The sequence below is a fragment of the Battus philenor genome, unplaced genomic scaffold, assembly GCF_028537555.1.
Source record: "Battus philenor isolate CCGP_79_NKW_IND1 unplaced genomic scaffold, ilBatPhil1.0.hap1 SCAF_5, whole genome shotgun sequence".
Taxonomy (NCBI): domain Eukaryota; kingdom Metazoa; phylum Arthropoda; class Insecta; order Lepidoptera; family Papilionidae; genus Battus; species Battus philenor.
The window spans coordinates 9976643-9997160 of record NW_027181715.1 but is presented as its reverse complement, the minus strand read 5'-3'; the positions used below and the strand labels follow the sequence as shown (position 1 = coordinate 9997160).

The following is a 20518-nucleotide window of genomic DNA, read 5'->3' as shown; positions in this document are numbered from 1 at the left end:
AAAAAACTTTTAAATTCATTGTTGTGACAGTTACTGTCAAAACAAGGTTACGGCTGTGTTTTAAAATTTTGATAATTATGCGTTTCTAAATTATAAACCTAGTAATCAAATTGTTAAATTATTTTGAATTATGCAAGTAAATAGAAGGTCAACGGTCGTCTTTTAACCATAAAATTAAATAAAATTGTAAAGACTTATTATACCCGAGAAATGAAATCGAACATGCACTTTTAACACAATCAATGAAGTATAAGATGGTTGGTTAGATATTGCTATGATTTTTCCAGTTATTGATAAAGAAAGTTAAAATGAGACCGATATGGCACAGGTGACAAGGGTAAGCAACATTCTTGGGTCATTATAGAGTTCAGTAAAGAGTTAACTATGCATTTTACTTATTTCAATGTTTTAAGAACCGGATATGGATATAGCAAAATAAAAATGCTTAATATTACAACTATTAAAAAGTACAATTACAAATTATTGCAGATTTGATTTTTCTCAAGTTATTTGGAGTTAAATTTTAATCTTGTTAAGAATTAGCAATTTTAATCAAGATTATCAAATTACATTAAGATTTAAAGTATAAGCCGGGAAATCATTACCTACACCATTTATTGAATTTATTAATAATTTTCCTTTATTTGTTCGTTACAAAATATAAAGCATTAATAAAAAGAGCAAAACAAAAAGTACTGTACAAGAATTAACAAACGGAATATTTTTTAAAAGTTTATTACTGACCCACATTCATCACAGTTTTCTCGTATATACACAAATATATGAATAATATTATGAAAGATTTTAATATTACCTTCACAAATATTAAACACTAATCAATGTATAACTTATCGCCCTATAAAAAATTACGGACGTACATGCTACTCTTTTAAATAACGCGTAAAATAATGTAAATTATATTAAACAGTTGCTGATCCTTTATTATCGAAGTACATTATTAGGACAGAATTATAAATTACATGCTACGCCAAAGTACTCGGATTGAAAACAAAATGTAATATTAAAATCCGTTACAGAAGTACCTGTTGGAAAACTAAATGAAATTAGCAATTATATTAATTTAACAAGCTTAATCAGTACATATGTACAGATTTAACGTCGATTCTGGTCATAAAAACATAGGAATTTAAATTATTTTTGTACTTTTATGCCATTTAATTTTTTTGCATAATTTTTAGCCAGCTAGTTCGAATTGAGCTTTCAAGTTTTATTTGCCTTATTTCGATATATTTAGCTTAAACCTGGACGCATGGTAAAAATATGCTGAATCAACGAAACTTTTGATTCCGCACGAGTTATACAAAAGTAATTTAAAAATTTAGATGCTAAATAACTTTCAAGTTGTTGAATATTTTTTTAAATCCCTATAAGATACTAAAGTCGCCCTAAAATTATTAAAATATTACAAGATTTGTTTGATCAAATTATGGTATTTTACTTTACACAAGTTATAAAATTATTCCGAATTAGCAGGAGATTAATAAAGCATATAATCTTCAAAAACTTTGAATATTATTTAGCCGAAAGAATAGTATCTCCAATGTTCAATTGTACGCACCTAGAAAATATCCAAAAAGTAAGTATATATTCTTTCAACTGTATTTGAAACTAAATTTGCCACTATATAGAATTTCTTGTAATACATTTGGGTTTTAAATTGACCTTAAAGCGTACACCTCGGTAGTTCTGTGAGAAATTAACAAACACATAATATGAAATGAATAAATATGACTTAAATGACTAACGTCTCGTCATGGAAGTTTTTAACTTCTTTGCTAACACGGATTATACGAGGCATTGAGATTACACGAGAATATTTACTTTATGTTATGTTTTGAATTATCACTGGTCGACTGTATGTAAAATTACGAACCAAAAATTTAATAAATATTTTATTAAAACAAATCTTGTACATTTCTTATTTTTATTCTTTGTCTGTATACGGTAATACATACGTACGAGTTAAAAATTATACAATTATTATACAATTGTGTACAGACTATGGAATAAAGCAGAATAAACTAGTAATAAATACAAATAACATGATTTGTCTATTATAAATAGGCGCCCTTCGGAACTTTTACAAAAATTATATACATATTAAAAATGTATAACACAAATATTTATCTAACTTAAATTACATATTAAATAGTATTAAAGATATTTAATCCAGTCTCACAATTCATTCTTATAGCTATATTGTTTATTGAAGGACAGAATTTTTAATCAGCCGTTTTAGCAACGATTAACTTTATTTTAATTTTTTATGCTAACAAAGAACTAAAAAAATATGCTTTGTTACGTATATTAATAATGTTAATTTTCATACATTTACGATAAATTTACTCATAAATTATATAATGTCATAAATGTAACTAAAGTTTTTTGTATAGAAGGTTATTCCAATAAATGCAAAAAAATAAGTAAAATCTTTGTTACATAATTTCAATAGGAAATTCATGTCGGAAACTCATCTGTAGAACAATGCAATGTTTATATACCCATATTCTTATTTTAAATTATTTGTCTCTTTCAAGAAATAGTTTTACAAAAACTGAGGTTATGTTAGTTGGTAATGTATCATACAAATATAATATAATATACATTAAATAAATGGTAAATTAAAAAAAATCAACGATCAACATAACTATTATTTAACATCATTGCACACTGTTTCTATCATTCATGGAAGATTTTTTTAAAGTCATTTGAAAAATAAAACATTAATAAATCTTACAAATTAGAAAACGTAGGACTTGAAACTCCTTTATTAAAAAGATTAATCTTATAATCTAAATATATGTATAATAAAAACCAGGTTCTGGTAGTAATACTAAACGTTAAACGCGAACCGAGGAACGCATTTTTAAGACTACTATACAATATGCTGCAAAGAGCACACTATGTAATTGGAAAAATCTGGAAATTGCGTCTCCAATAAAAAGTTAAATTTAGAGCTTTATCTTCCCGGGAAAACGGTGACATATTTTTAAATAACCTAACATCAGCATCAATATATAAATCTATTGACTTTAAAGGATACGCCAAATAAAAGTGTATTTCCTTAAAACATCAAAGGAAATTAGTTCAAAGAGTTTACTAATAAACTGTAAAACTTCAACACGGGACATTCTGTGTGTGTGAATATATCTAACCTAGCCCCAGAAAATTAATTGAAAACTGCTATTTTTGTACAGTTGATTAAAGTTGGATATAGTATTTTCCAACAAAATCAGGCCATGAAGTATGAATTCTAGTCTGTCATTTACAGAAGGATTACACATAGTGGCATAAAACATGTGGAAAAGTAAGGATTGTTGGTCATTATCGATAAAAAGAATAGCATAACATGCATATAATACATAATTTTCTTTTATGGCATCATTTTAAAAGTCCGTGACAGATTTTTTTATTGAAAGTTTTAATCAATTTCGCTTTACGTTAATTTATAGGACACCTCTCTATAACATAACTGTGTAGTCTTACACCGTTGCAAAGCATCGATGTGAAGTCGTCATTTTGAAATTTCGTTATTAGCCTAGTAATTATTTCTCTGGTAACACCTCTCAAGCCTGATTTTGAGTATTTCACACTTCGAGTTACAATTAAAATCTTAGGCAGCTTGCCTATGCTGCTTATCGGTGGGAATTCTCGTCACCTTCCAGCAAGTCCCAAGAAAATTATATTAAGCACGTCAAACTTGAGTTTCCGCGCTCGAATATTTTTAAAAGCTATGTATACATATACTTTCGCGGAGACCCGCTCGCGGATAGTTTTTAAAAATACTAAACTACATGACACGTTTGAGTATTTTCACATTTTAAATGCATTTTGTCAGGGCATCATTAAATTTTAGTAAATGCAAAATAGCAACCTAAAAGTAAGTTAAGATAAATCAACATAATTGGAGCGGAACGTCATGGCAAAATATAAGGCTTACATTTTTATTCTTTTTTTGGAAAAATATTACTTTCGAAAAGAGAGCAACTTTAAAAGTTACAAAAGAAAAGAACTAAAAACTAATAATTGTTAACAATTTAACATATAAATAACTATATCACGCTAAAAATTTAATATTTGGCACTAATGTTACCGACGTTACACCAGTAATGATGAATGGCACATAATTATGGCACAGTTTGAACAATGAGCATTTTTACTGACCCAGATAGGCCTTTTAAAGTCCTGTATACACTAATGAGAGGAACTTTTGAGTTCATATCGGGACTGACGCGTTGCTTAGAGGGCGTTACGTGTGCATGACGGTAGTGCGTCGGGTGTAGCCTCGCCGTGCTGGCCCACCAGAACCCTGAGCTTCACATTCTCTGCGAACACGATCTATGATATCCGCAACTAGTTTCTCCTCCCGGGTTCGTCGCTCCTCCCAATCAGCTTTGTTTTCTTGATCTGTTATAAAGAAATAGTCATCTTAATGCTATTTGTATAGTATATAAAATGTTTAAAAAAAACAATGTAAGTCACACACGGTTCACCAATAAACGTTAAAAATTCTATATATTAAATCTATTAGTCTTAAATTGACATGTAATATTTTGTGGATTTTTTAAGGCAGTATGTAGCGACCGGAGCCGAGATAGTCTAATGTTAGATTTAGGCTACGCGCCATCTGCATCCTGTCTCCTCAAACTCGCGGAACTTTTATCTACCAATAGTTCAACAGTGACAAACAAAAAACCGTCACGAAAAGAATTTTCTAATTTACCTTTGTTGTTATTTCTGCATTGTCGTTTGGATTCCAAAGTTTTTGCCGCTTGTTTAACAATTGATTGATAATTTGGCACGCTCGTTTTGGGTATAGCCAGTTCCGGATCAGTTTCGTCTTTAATCTCTGTTTGTGTCTGAATTTGTTTTGCTAGTGCTTCTGCTTGTGAATTAGTTAAAACTGGACTAGAATCTGCTAAAACTTCACTGTGCCTGCTGGCCAAATGACCGATGTACCCTTAAATAATAAAGAATTTTATTTTAGTTTTTAAGTCAGTTTTTTTCCAGTCTTAAGTCGCAAGCACTTTCTGACTACTTAGAATTCAGTGTTACTTGAAGCACTGTCGCAACAGACTACACAATTCAAATGACACTGCTCAAACAGGTCGAAATAAACAAACGTCTCCACAACATCTGCGCATATGCCGCAAGATTATCGAAACCCTTTATGATATTATTACCATGGGTGTATTTTGTCAACACAGACATTATGTATGGAACCGTCATACAGTTTAATTCACAAAACAGAGTTTTATTTCTATTGGGATACCACTTTAGTAGGGAATGGTTTTTATCATTACTCGAAATGTTATCGTTGTAACGCCGTTCTTGACGGCGATTCGCATATCTATAAGATGTTTGTTCTCTCTTCGCCCTAAGCTTACCGTTGGTTTAGTGATTGAGAAATTATAAGAAAAAGAAATTGGAATTCGCGGATTAAAAAATGTGCGAATATATATAGCTTTCAGTTTGGTAGACACTATTTGTCCAGTGTTGAGTCTTCACAAAAACGCCGCTAAGCTAACAACCGGGAAACTTAAAAAAAAAGCAGTTATCGGCCCCCACGTATGTTTACAAGAGAAATGGACTAAGAAAATTAGAGATTTTATATAACATTAAGCAATTTATATCAAGTATTATCTGCTGCTTCTCATAGAAGAAAATTACTTTTTCATTTCCTTGTAATTTGTACAACCACAAAACTAAAATTAAAATAATTAAAGTTAATAAACAGAGTTACGGCAAGCTTTAGCTGGAAGTAGTCTTACTAACCTTTTCTGCTTTTGAAGAATACAAGACATTGTTCACATTGAAATAATGGCGCTGGATTTAATGGTGGTATGGCATGAGCTTTGTATTTATGCCGGTACCAGTGGGTACGGCTTTGCAGGATTTCTCCACATAGTTTACATACAACACTACCGTCATTGCGAGTCATATATTCTAAAAGATCATTTCTCACTTTCGAAGTGTTTGCAGAATCTATTTCTTTATTATCATTAATTTCGGGCTTAATTTGATCATTTTGTTTATTCTCTAATACATATTGCAAGCCCATCGTTTCATTCAAGTCGCCAGGGATTTGTTGCACTGCATCTAATAAAGGATCACGTTGGTCACAATATTCAGTTTGTGTTACGTGAGGTAGAACTTCTAAAGTGATCACGGGTACACTTTCTCCGTCATCTTCATAAGAAAAGTGATAACCTGTAACACGAAGTCACCAATATTATAGTATTAATTAGTAATTATTACTTTACCCTTGGATATTTTGTTTTCATGAGTATCACATCTTGTATGAAAAGATACAATATAAAATTATTAAGAATTAAAATATTAATGACAAAAACATTTTTAAAGCAAATCATACTCATTATCTTAGACGCCTTCTGCAAGGTATAAGTCTCCCTCAAAGACATCTATAGGGGTAAATACTACAATCGCCACGCTTGGTAGGCGGGTTAGCGGAGTGTGGTATTATGGTACGCAGAGCACGCTGCTATCCATCGTCTGAAAACTTGTTCGTTATCCCCAGAATCGAACTTGCGACTTACGATCGCAAGTCTCAACCCTCTACCGCTGGACTACCACTGCCAGTATTAGAGTTAACTTTAATAATATAGTGTAAGAAATATCATCCATGATTTTTTTAATCAATTTTTGAATTAAATGTATTATAATTAAAATTCACAAATAATTGAAAAAAAAAATAATAACGTCTGATGTAATTTCAAACTGAAAAGCACTAAAAAAATTAGAAATGTTCATGTTAAAGATAGCAAAAATACGTGCAACTTATTTTAAAATTACTTTTCAACTAAAAATAAATTTAACTGTAATAATCATGTAAAGCAACTATTATGCTATTTTTATACTTACCTGTAAAAATAAATTATATGTGATAAACCTTGCTATTTTGAAAACAACATACATTACAAAATCGTTGAATAAAACAAATACAAAAAGAAAATGGGACATTTCTACATATATATTCGAGTTGGAACCAAACCAAAATTGGCAATTTTCCGAGAAAAATAAACAAGTTGTAGTATTTAACATTTTATTTTTTATGAATTATTTATTATTTGTTGTGTACACATTTTTTATTAAACTTTAATACGCTGGTAAAATTCGTTTTCTTATATAATATTATCTACTTAATTTCTTGTTACAGTAGTAATAAAGTTTTGCGTCGTACACCTCAATTGTTAAAGCTTTACTGTTTGCAACGATCATTTACACTTAGCAGTTAGAATCAGTTACACTGTGGTAGTCGAACTTCTGTAAAAAAATTCTAACTCGTTAAGTCATAACCATAAGTTAAGACCCATATAATAAACATTAGAACATGTAACGATTTTTACTTGTTACCTATGAAATAAATCATGATTTTTTAAAATGAAAGAAATATTAACGATAATTAATTTCTCTTCCTATAATCTATATTTGATTTTTAGTTCAGTGATCTTTTAAATATCTATGTTTAAAATTGTGGATGTTAAAAATATAATGAAAATGTCCAAAGCTACTTAAAATATAACAAAATATAGTAGATAAAAATATCTAGAGTGCTACTTGTGAAGTTATATAGCACATAAATATCATTTGATCTGTATTTTAGTTAACCATCAATTTAATAGAATATAGAAAATTAACAGTTGAATAAAACATTGCACATAGCTTAAGTGTGAAAAATTTATGTGAAGCTAACTTTATATTAAAGTATATAGGTAGAATACTCTAGAAAATACAATGATAATATGTACGATAACTTAGATGCTATTTTAGCAACATGATATAACTATTAAATAAAAAAAAAAGTAATTTGAAGATCATACCGATTGTATGTAGTGCTGCTACGTCATTATTTTACCGATTTCATATAATTGTTATATGTTATTGTCAATAAACATTACTGTACAGTAATATACTCATAATATATCCAATATAAATCGATAAGTTACTTTATTAAAGATATATAAACTATAAAATAAATGATGCAAAATTTAAGTTAATTCAAAGAGAATCTACTTAATTTGTTAATTATATAAGTGCCAAAAACGTGACGTTTATAGCCTATAATACTTATGAAGATTACTTTTCTTTATAAAAACTATAAATTTAAATAAGCTGCCTTGCAGCGTCTGGTTAGAAAGGAAAAGAAATAATTATAATGATTTAACAATGAATATATGAATCGCCAACTTAGTTAGCACTAATATCACAAAATAAAATACTACAAAAAAAGAAGAAAAAAAAACAATCTACCGCTCTATCTCTTCGGATAGGAGACTGAAAGAGTGGCGGCGTCAGAAAATAACAGAAAAAATATAAAACGATAAGTGTACAGAAATAAATCTACGCGTACAAGAAAAGGTGATTAATTAAAATGTTAAATTTGTGCGAGAGACCGGCGCTGACATAACTATCTAAATAAATCACACTGCAATTGTTAATACCTTAATGGCGATATTAAATCTACAATAATCCAAGTGTTACATCCCGTACAGTATGTACAAAACTCGTACCTAACAACCCTAAATAATAAACTTAACGAAAACCTTAAGTTTGTGCGTTCAAATTTAAAACACGAAAAGTAACTTCAATTATAACCAATTATAGTTTTAAGTGGGAAATGATATAGTTATATCCTATATTTCTATATTTCAACACTAAACAAATTGCTTGCCAATTACATTTTAACGATAGAAACGAAGATCTTACTCCTAAATGGAGATTTATTAACCTCGAACGATAACTTAAACCTATGCGGAGTTTAGACGTAACATTAACTAACAAACATTATATCCCTTATCAATGGAAGAACTGCTGATTGTCGTTTTCTGTCCCGGCACGTATACCAGAACATGTTATAACTACACTTAAATGAAGGTTTGATGGAAACACGTCAATACGGATAAATGTGCTATGGCACTATTACATTTTACGTAAGCCTTCCGATATTTCTAAACCATAAAATCTTTTAATATATAAGATATATAGGTACATAATGTAACAATAGACTCACTATTAATCGTATATTTAATAATCTAAGTTAAAGTCTTTAATTAGAACAGACGGCTATAAAGTAACATTTACGTTAAACTATATTATTTATATATCCTTAAAACCTCCGCAAGCTAATAAATTTTGTTGCTACGAACACAATCTTAATATGTATATGACACGGGCAACTTACATCAGAGTAGTCAAATAGTTACTCCACAACTCAAATTATTATTGCGAAGACAGATAAAAAAGTTACAGTCTTTGGTTGGTGTCTTGCGGTAAATAAACAAACTATAATTTGTAAAGGCGATTTTGAAACCCTCAAAGAGTTTTAAGGACGCACTCTTCTCGTAGTATAAGCAACTTTCTTTAACAGTTGATATATGACAACAGTAATTACTAACAACACGCGATTGTTAAGATCATCGTGCAGCTGATATTTAAATTCAAAACTGTACACGTGATCATATTTAATTCATGCACTCAAAAATGTCTCGTAACCTTTAATCCTAACAGAACTGTATAAATGGAAGGCACTTACAGACTTGTACAGCACCTGTTAACGTTTAATCTTATTCTTTTGTATGAATATAACAATAAATTTATAACGCCGTAATAACTGCGTAACTGGCCTCCATTATTCCATTATGTATATTTATTGTCTAGTATTTGCACAACCATACCATTAAAAAAAGTATAACATTATGAACTCCATGTAACAAACGTTAGATTTTAAATGCATAACAGTATCATTGGAAATATACGACGCGTACAAAAAAGTATACCCCAAAATTTTACTCCAAAAATAGAACAAATATTATGTCTATCAAATTCAGAATTCTCTTATGGCTACGTACAAAACTAATTTAAAAGGGTTTTTTTTTCTTTAAAACATTTATCAAGGCACTTGCGGGTCCTCAAAATTTTGAAGATAAGATGGCAGGTCTGACGTCATCATTTAGACTTGCGCAGGGTCGGGAGAAGGATGAGAGGGTGTAGTGCCGCGAGGAGAGCCGGACCCCATAGCTTCCAACTTAATTCCTGGCGGCAGTTGCCCTTCCATACCCGGTATCATGAAAAATGCGTTAGTTGGATATACGCAATCTTTAGGTACATAGCAGTCGTGCGTTGTTTTCATGTGATTCTTCATTTTGTCGGGCCTTGAAAACTCTTTGCAGCACACAGGGCACGGGAATACTTTCCGCTGTTGGCCCTCGTGGTATAGGAAGGCGTGCCGCTGGAATGAATATTTGTTTTTGAATGTTTTCTGGATATTTTCCTTCGCGCATTCAATGCATTGATAAACCCCTTCATTGACGGAGGCATAACGGAACAAGTTGAGACCTCGGACGGACATTTCAGTTAGCTGTTCTGCGGGATCGTTGGAAGCAGAATTTGCTCTCCTTCGTAATCTTCTCCTGGCAACCGGCCGTTGCATTTGATTACCTCCGGATTGTAACGTGTTATTATTTATCGAGTCGTTCTGATATTCCGTAGATGTTGATGCGTTTTGTGTTGCTGGATTTATACGAATTTTTCCATGTCCGTCGCTCGAAGGGGACTGTGCGAACTTTAAATCTTTATTTTCAAATTCGGGAGTGCCGCGTCCTGCAATCAGTAAAGGAATGCTTTACAAAACTGTTAGTGTTTTACTTCACACCATACAAATAATAGCCTTTTAGCTATAATGTATAATACGTACATTTTGGCATCTACTTAAAAATCTAAACGTAACTAAAAAAATGAAATAGGTGAAAAAAAAACAAAGTAGAAAATATAATAATATTTATTTGTTCAAAATGAATGACGAATTTAATTACATCGTGAAAAAATAAAAGGAATCAATGAATGATGGATCTATAATTCATGGATGAACGTGCTGCTCGGATTCTATCGCGATCAAGAAGTTCAAAGACAACCGTTATTCCACAAATGCAAGGTATGTGGCAAATAGCACCAAGTTCATTTGCTTTGAGAAGGATTTGCGCGTTAGAGAAACAAATTCATCCATAAAATGAACTCTAAAATAAAACTAAGGAACAAAAAAATTTATATAAGTCGAAACAATATCGAAATCTTACAAAATTGTGTAAATAAAATTACTTTTGTGCAATCTACTACACTAGGCAGTGTAATTTAAAAGTATGTATATCGAATAGACCAAACTGTAGCAAAGTCAAACATCCTAAATTATTTTAAAAATAAACGTATTGCTAATTAATAAATTATAAAAATGTAACAAAAAAGAAGTTTCTAACTATGTTATAATAGGACTCAAGTATTTGCATTTGGAACTATTTCGGCAAGTTCGGTAGTAGGTACATAATAATTAAAAAAATAACGCGTCAGCACACCTAGCTCATAAGATCACAAAAGGTGGGTTGTTAAGTTGAAAATGAAATATATCTGCTATTAGCTGCATTTTGAAATTGAAACATAGTAACTAAGTTAAACATAACAAAAAATTTTATCGTAAATATATATACAGTATAGGAGAAAACAGAAATCAAAACATTAACAAGAATTTAGATATAAAAGCCTCTTTATCTATATTTCGTAACAAAGAAAACAAAGGAAAACTTCAATAGTAAAATAAAATCACAAAAGCAATAATTTGTACTGAACCAAAAATACTTTGTTCTCGCATAGCGCCATTTTGAGCAACATAGAAAGCATATTGTTAAACATAATCTACCTCTAACCACACCAACTACGAAACGAGGGTAGTATCATATGATTACATACCTACCTGATCAGTCCTCTCTTCCTGACTACTCATTTTCTAAACTTTAGAAAATTCACTCCATTGTTAACAACACAATTCGTAATATATCTAAGTATTTATAAATAACTTACACTAATCTTTACTAATAACCCGTGTTGTTACTTTGCTACAATTACAATTAAAATTTATTTAAATGTTATTTAAGTCCATAGCGTCGTCGTTGCTAATATCACCAGTGACAGAGTCATGACCCTATTAGGTGATGTAAAACGTATAGATACGTCCAGTATAGCAACAGTGACAGTATAATAGAGTTATGCCTCTCTGTTGTAATTGACATATGATATTTTCCATAGAAACTGTATTTTTTGACGTATCTACACGTCTAATTTCACCAGTCAGAAAAATTAAAATGCCGCGATAATCACCGAAATAAAATTGAAAATATATAAAAACCATTACAGGCATTGTATTAAAGACATATTCATTTGTATTTAAGTTTTCACTTTATGCACAAAGAAACACGCCCGCGGCGAACGTTGGGTTAAAACAAAAAAATGGTTAAAACAAAAATAAAAATTGAAATTCAAAAATCATAACATGAATTCAAAACATTGGATTATTTTGCTGTAACTTTTATTATTCTCTTTAAAGATTCTAAAAATAGTAATTAACACCTTATTGTATACAGATGAATTTGTTTTATTAACAAATATTCTATGTATGTCGTGTAACTTTCCTTCCTAACGTTCATTCCTCTATATAATTACTCTTTGCATTTGCTATTGTCTAAGTGCGTAACAAAAGATATGGATTTAACATTTGGCTAGAGACTATTGTAATAAGTTATCGTCCATATTTTATGATTATTAAAATAATTTAAATAGATCTATTCGTTTTTTGAATTACTTATGAGAGGTAAAATTTTAATGCATTGATCATTATATTTTAATATCTATTGATTGCACGTTGCCATCATTTTATAAGTTGCCTAAAAATGACTGCGTTTTTAATAAACCCTAACCTTTAAATATTGTAATTTGACGACAGAATAAGGCAATAAGCAGTCGTTTTTAAGCAACTGCTATACATAAATATATAATATATATTAGTATTTTATATATCGCTATTGGGAATCAATATAAGTCAGTAACACGGGCACGAAATTGGCCCCATTTAGTTCTCAAATTGATTAACATTGTTCAGAAAAATTACTTTCCTATTGTAACTATATTTTAGATCGTCTAATGATTTTTGAAGTCTATGACTCTTTTCTAACTTTTTGCACTATCTTCTATATTTTTTAATAAAGTAGAGAAATCGAACAACGGTTTTCAAATGAATATTAAAAACTTCTCTAGACAAATTGCTTTCATACTGATATATATGTACTATTTCGAATAAAAGCAATATATATTAATTATTAATAAATATTATTTAATAGTTATGAAACTCTGGTAATAGCAACACTCTGAAAATTGTGAAGAAAACTAGTTGAACAGCTTATGTTAAACAAATATCATCTGTGAAAGACCCAATAATATTAAGTAGCCATATTTCATTAGTCTGCAATAAAATATGATATTTACTTTGTATTTACATATGAATATACCAATTTTATAGCTTTGTTAGTGTGAATTGCAAAAGATTTCCATTTCGTAACCTTGTTTGTAATTAAAGAAATGGAAACTTACATGTATTTAAATAACAATTCAACAAATAATACATATTTTATATACATACATATAATAGGGACAATATATTTAATGTCACATCACATGTGACATTTTCTTAAGTTTAATTTAGCACCAATCGATGATATAGCTTTTAACAACATTAAATAATCTTCATTGTCATTAAAATTATTATATAACTCTGTTGTATTATAAATAAACTGTTATAGCCGTTATCTACAAAGTAAAAGTTATAAAGGAACACCGAAAAGATACTTTTGCCTTGGAATTAGACAATATTTAAAAGACCTTCATTTTCCTAATATGTTAGGGTTTTAGGCACTGGCTAAATTGACTATTATTATTAAGTTTTTTTTACGATTCCGTTTATAGCCTCATCTCTAATCACATATTTCCCTCCATTTTAAGTACCTAACGAATTTCCGAGATAAATTTCGTATAAAGTTTATGAAAGGTAGGTACAATAAATTCGTTTTTTTTTAATAGATTTTTACAGTCTTCATTTTGATAAAGGCAAATCTGCCTTTAAATCTTTTTTTTAATTTTTTAATTTCATTTACGTTTCGATTTTCCAAGAAAATGGGAAACATGAGATGATATTCTTACATACATCTATCAACGTTATATTTAACTACTTGGGCCTAAAGGTTACTATATTTCTAAGGAAGCTTCTTAAAGTAGATTTGTAAAATCTGAATAATGAAAATAAATAATTATACATAATATTCTTTGAATTTCTTAGTCACCTAGTAGTCGTAGTAATTTAACTTATTATTACAAGTAAAGGCACACTAATAGGCAAGCGTTCCCTGGACTCTACCTAGTATGTTGGAAACATTAAAACTTTTTGGATTAAGAACGTAATTGTCTTGTATACTAATACAGTAGAAATTTATGCAAACGCATAAATAAGACATGTACCTAAATCGACATCTATCCCGTAATCAAAATGAAAATGTGACTATCGGTATTAAACTTGGAAGACTACATTTTGCTTCTAAATTAACTAAAACGTTTATTTATAAGTACGATTCCTTACTAATAAGGCGTTTTGATTTCTAATCAAATAGAGTTTACAAATCATCTCATGGTTCCGTAATTAGATATTTTTACAATTTTATTTTGAAGCACCGTGCTTACATCACTTTACGACAACAATGTGGTACCATTTTGAATATTTACAATTTTAAGATTTGGTTAAAACTTTTTTTAGATTTAAACCCGGGTAAATATGTTTTTTTGCAAAAGTTTTAAATTAAATATAGTATTTTAGTTTACAGATATCTATTTGCCCCTATAATTTGATATTTTCTAATATATTTTGTCTATTATATTGTCTTTGACAGAAACTCAGATTTGATAAATAGATTCTTCTTGTTTTACTAAATACATATAACATTTATTCATCACTCTGATGGGTAAACAAAATAAGTGTAAATAAATTTAGCTTATTCAGAGCTGTAAAATTGTCATTATATATTTAATGAGGAACTGACTCTAATCTACCTTTTCATATTACTGAGATTTTGAAATATAAAGATTTGTCATCAATATAAGGATTATAATCGTATTGCATAGTATCTATGTTCAAGTATATTAACATTGATAAAATATTTTAAATTATCTTAACAAAAACCTAGAAATTATCATAGCCCGTGTTGAGTTTTACTTCGGAGAAGTTATTGTATTACCATCTAAGATCACTAATAAGGCAAGTAAACGAAAATGCATTCCACACCGCTACTTAATGGCGCAGTGATATCGAACCTTTTTGTAAATTGTGTCAATTAGCCTCTTCATTAGGATTTTGTAATGTACGTCTTACATCACTTAACCGTTATTTCACAAAAAGGTCGCGCCATCGGTATACTCGTGAACGTAATTCCTAATCCTATACTAACTAATTCAGTTCAATGAGAATTGCATGTTTTCCGATACACTACTTTTGATAAAATTACCATGAGTAAGTTTACTTTGTACCCTGAAATTTTTGTAAGTAATAAAATTAAGTAACAAGTGAGTGCAAAATAACAAGTAAATTATAGAATTCACCACAAAACTCCTTCGAGTTGAAGCACTCCAAGAAACAAATGGAACAACATAAATAATTACATAAATATAACAACAAACGACATATTGTCGCTCAATATCAACAAACTTATTGATATATTCGTGAAATTTAGAGCTCGAACTTCTATTCAATTGAAATCTACTATAGCTGCTATGTTTTAAGACAAATTCTATCACTTAAAAACGAATCCCTACTTGTTAAATCAGATCTGTTAATTTTCAAAGCGAGTTAAGTAACTCTTTACAAATTTATTTTGCTACAGTTTAAGACTCTTGTTTCGCCATCTGCTCGCCGGCATTCGGTTGATTTTTATGTATTATTTTCAAGTGAGCGATCATGTTATCCTTTCTAGTAAATTCTTTAAAGCAGATTGGGCAAGGAAACACCTTGACATCTTTTTTGTGGGAAGTGACATAGTGCCGACAGAAGTTACTGATATGCGTGTAAACCCTCGCACATATTTTGCAACGAAAAACGTTTTCTCCTTCCTTAATACAATAATCTCTCACCGACTCGTTGGTCTCTTCGTGATAGTTGCCAACGTTACCCAAGTTATTTTTCCTAATAGGAGACGGGAATATGCGATGCTCCCAGTTAGTTTGGGACAAATCGGACATTTCGCTGGCGGGCAGGTTGAGATTGTTCTGCTCTAATTCAGCAGCGAACAACTGCGTCGCCAGAGCGGGCATTAGCACCGTCTCGGGAGGGAATTTATCGAAGCTGTTTAGTGCTGGATTTAAGTTAGAGAGACCGGAGAGCTGACTGAATAAGTTTCGAGCTCTAAATTTAGACATTTGGGGCAGCAGTTTTTTACTATTCTTTGGCTTTAAATTACGACCTTGTCTTGTTTTATCTTCTGCGTCTTTTATAGGACCTTCTTGTGAATTGGAATTTTCGCGGCTTCTTTCCGGATTAAATTTGTATTCGATTGGTTCATTGTACTCGTCAGTCGCTTCGTTGATCGGCTCTTGTTTGATGGACCCATTTTCAATTTTAAGGATTGGTCCGTTAGTCGGATTATGAGATTGTAGGTCCTCTTTTGTGGTTTTGTCAACATCTGAAAGATTGTAATTTCAAACTTCTTATCTCTTTAACTATAAGGTTAATAAAATAAATTTATTTGAATGACTATTGGAAATATTGTAGTAGGTCAGGAAATAACGTGATCAAACAAAAAATAACTAAATAAATACTAGGAACTAGAATATTTCCAATTATGCTTTGAATGAAGGAAAGCTATTGGGAATAAGCCTTGTTTGTTTTCCCTTTTCTCGTGTATTATATATATGTTTAAAAAGTTAATAGAGTGAAATTATGTTATTCAAACCATTACCACACCGAAATTGCCCCTGGCCATTCCTCTAATAGCTCTCCCCGAAAGCAGAAAAGCAAGCAATAGTTAAATTGATGACTTGTAGAAGAAATAAGCATTTCGAGTACGAATACGTCAATAATAATTTGATAGATTATCACTTACCCCATTCATAATAAACTTTAAATATCATAAATAAATAGGTAATCATAATACACTTCACTTTTTCACTTGTTCAATTCATTTCCTATCATCAAAGCTTATATCCCATTAGCTTTTCTCTTATATCTTTGTACATTAAAAAAAAAAACAAAATCGGTGTTAGGTCAATGGAAAGGAAAATTATAATGTATTTACAAAAGATAAGCGAAATTAAAATATCCACGAATTTCATATTTTTTTTCCGTTTATTTTACAAATTTATTACGAAATCTAAGAATAATTTAGGTTCGTAATTTTTTCTTCTAATAAGAAAAATACAACTACAAGGGTAAAAGAATTTCTGCTACCGACGAAAATCCATTATCACTACACATACCTGCAGATTCGGAGTCTTTGCCGCAAGTTTGAGCTTCGTTCGACTGGGCATCGTCGCCCTCATCTATCATGAGAGCTTCCCCTGCTTCTTCGCCTCCTGACGTCGCACCGTCCTCAGTGCTGAAGGCATCCATGGACATTTTCACCTCGAGCATTTCTGGGGAGCCCCTGATCAACTGGTCGCCGGCCCTGTTGGATGAGGCGTGAGACGCGGACTCCGGAATGAACTCGCCAGGTGGGCTCGCTGCCGTGTTCAACGCATCACTAGAACTTCCACTGAGCTTTCTCGGCCGACCCCGTTTTCTTTTAGGTTGCATTAATGCGTTGCCCAGTAAAGGCATTAACAAGTTGGGAGGTGCGCCTCCGCTGGGCATTCCGGAAGCTGGCCGTTTCTGATGCATGTACGGATGTATTCTGTGAAGCTGCGGCGGTGGCGTGTGCGCGCTGCCGCCGCTCTGTTGCTGTTGAATAAGCGAGTTCGTCAGAGCCGGAATATCGCACTTTTCCTCGTTAACTTCAGTCAAACCCTTTATCCTTAAACTCTCGGCTACTTTCAAGAAAGCCGTCAAACGTTCCTGGTCCACACTTACTTCACCTCTGTACATAAAATCCAATAAACTCTTCATGTCTGAGTAGGGCACATCCTTCAATATAACTATAGGATGTTTCTCTTGATGATTCACAAAGAGGGCTTGAAAGTAAGGACTGCAAGCCGATAAAACCATTTTATGTGCTTTAAGTAATTGGCCATCGACTGCTAAAGTAACGTCTGTGAACGTCTCTGCGTGCAATAGCTGGTCAAATACTGACAGCATGTTAGACTGATGGTTGTTCCATCGCAAACAAAATCTTTGCGTAGCCATCTTTGCTTTTTATTATTCGTCGGAAGATTTAAATTCCACCTTCAGGCTTAAAGTCTAATGTATTAACAATATCAATGATGTATACATAAGTATTCTCTCGTGTTCCATGAACAATATAACAAAAGTTTAACAATGGATAATGTTTACTTAGAAGCCATTTTTAAATTGCTTGTTTCGTAGTGCTAGCGCATTTTGTGTGACGGGCGCAGGGGGACCTGTAATAGGAAAAAATACAAATTAATATGAATAGAAACAACATCAATCATCATTATCATCATGTATATACATATATATATATGTGTGTGTGTGTTAATCTATTTAGTATTAACAATTATTAATTGTTTTTTCCAAGGGCTATCAGTTTTTACAACAAAATATAATTATAAAAACTAGGTTTAACATGAGCACAAAATTTAAATTTTAAAAAGTTCAACCCAAATTGTCCATTTTGTTCTTTGGCCTATAAACGTTACAATTCGTTCCTAATTTTAAAATATTTAAAACATAATTATCGGTAAACAATAACTTAAACTCTTCAAAAAACTTTATTATGCCTTTAACTGGTTTGTTATGAATGATCCGATACGTAGATACTAGTAGATTCAATCAAGGTTAAAAAAATCGAGGGCGCCTCTAGCGGCGGGTGGCGAGTCTGTGCATCGAAGAGCGCACTGCAGTAGGAAAACGTTCTACGTGTAAACTCAAGTATGTATACGACATGCATCCCCGCGAGAACATCGTGGTCACACTTTTGCACCGGATACAATTTAACATTTAAACAATTTTCAGCAATGGTAAAAAAATACATTACAACTCTTACATAAATCCTATAAGATTCCAATGAGAATAAAATATTAAATGAAACTGAAAACATTAAGATTTCGCGTCACATCCACAGGTGCTGACCACTAACGTTATCGCGGCATAAACGGGCGCTCGAATTATTACTACGCACCCAGTCGAGCGCGTTACATTACGTCATCACAATGGCATTATTACCTACGTTATCCGCATTAATTCGGTTGATGCGCCGTGATAACGACAGTTAGAGAATAATTATATCACTGCACTAACGTAATAACGTACCACACGTACTGCACAACAATCAACTCGACCCTTTTATGGGAGTGAGGAACAGCCCTTCCGCCATAGTCCGAGTCCGCGTTTACGTCGCACCCCGCTCACCCGACGACTGACGGGCTCGCGGCCGCAACCCCGCGCGGCGTACACCGCCTCGCTCCGCGACTCGAATATCTCTCACAAAAAATACGCCGTCATCATCGAAATGGCGGCAGCGGATATATTCAGCGCAGGGTGCACGGTAAAATATTGATTTATTGAAATGTATTGATTACAATTCGTCTAACTTAACCAGCTCCCATGTAAAGGTTATGCTTTACGACTATGACTCACTATATCATATGTTTTCATTACATGTCGTGGACAATGTATTAAACGTATTTTAATGGACTAAAAGAATTTTCCAATGCGACTATCCCTCGTTTATTTCAGAATTATGTTAGGAGACTACTTAGGACAGTTTTAATTTAGATAAATCTAGTTTTCAAGAAACATAATTAGAGAATACCATAAACTTAAAACACACCGTTACATTGTAAGGCTTTTCCATCTATATCTCATCTCTAGGTGTCCTTTTTCGATTTCTCGAAGAAGATATCTTAGGTAACTACATAAGTATGAACATATGATAAAATATTGTATTATCGTTTAATACAACCTACTTTTCGAAGGATTGTACAAGGGATGATTTTTCCACGTGAAAAACATTAATCCATTTGTGTTGTCGCCATGTCAGCACATGCTCCGTCTCTGTTCCTCACGGGCGGGGTGGCATGGACGCCCTCGTCGCGCCAGCCGCCGCCGGAGATACCCGATCTTCGCCACTTTTCGCAACCGAATGCACCCGAGTCCACACGGAAAATAGTCCGCGAGTCGCACTGATATCTTTATTTATTTTTTATTTAAATTATTCACTTTTAACACAAAAAATAGTCTTAAACTAAAGTAATAAATTTTTCGCACCAAAGTATAGAAAAAGGATGATATTTAAAAAAAGTTCAAAAGTTTTTAGGATTGAAGGACAATGAAAAAAAAATCCGCGCGCGATATGTTACACGGAAGTATTTTTAATAAAAATGGCCTGCCGCCTCGACGGGAGGAGTGGCAATGGGCAATGAGGTCGGTACCCTCACTCTGGCACCCGCGTACGCCCCTCCCTGCCGCTTCACTCCGGCACAGGGTTAGAAAGTTTCAAAAGTGAAT

At 31.9% G+C, this 20518-nt stretch overlaps 1 protein-coding gene across 7 annotated transcripts; it reads right to left on the bottom strand.

Annotated features, from left to right (window-relative positions):
• Positions 1-4095: 4095 nt before the first annotated feature.
• Positions 4096-20254, bottom strand: LOC137929946 (protein tramtrack, alpha isoform-like). 7 transcript variants are annotated; one of them, XM_068773097.1, is made up of 5 exons: positions 19322-19441; positions 17374-18450; positions 5797-6231; positions 4745-4981; positions 4096-4428 (listed from the first exon to the last, which is right to left on the bottom strand). In XM_068773097.1, the coding sequence occupies exons 2-5, from the start codon at positions 18233-18235 to the stop codon at positions 4271-4273; spliced, it is 1692 nt and encodes a 563-aa protein (XP_068629198.1). In that variant the 5' UTR covers positions 18236-18450; positions 19322-19441; the 3' UTR covers positions 4096-4270. The 7 variants fall into 7 exon arrangements, with proteins under 7 accessions (XP_068629198.1, XP_068629197.1, XP_068629194.1 ...); XM_068773096.1 differs by lacking the exons at positions 4096-4428; positions 4745-4981; positions 5797-6231 and adding an exon at positions 7118-10641 and having other exon boundaries at positions 19322-19439; XM_068773093.1 differs by lacking the exons at positions 4096-4428; positions 4745-4981; positions 5797-6231; positions 19322-19441 and adding exons at positions 14960-16580; positions 19978-20254.
• Between the last annotated feature and the right edge of the window lie 264 nt (positions 20255-20518).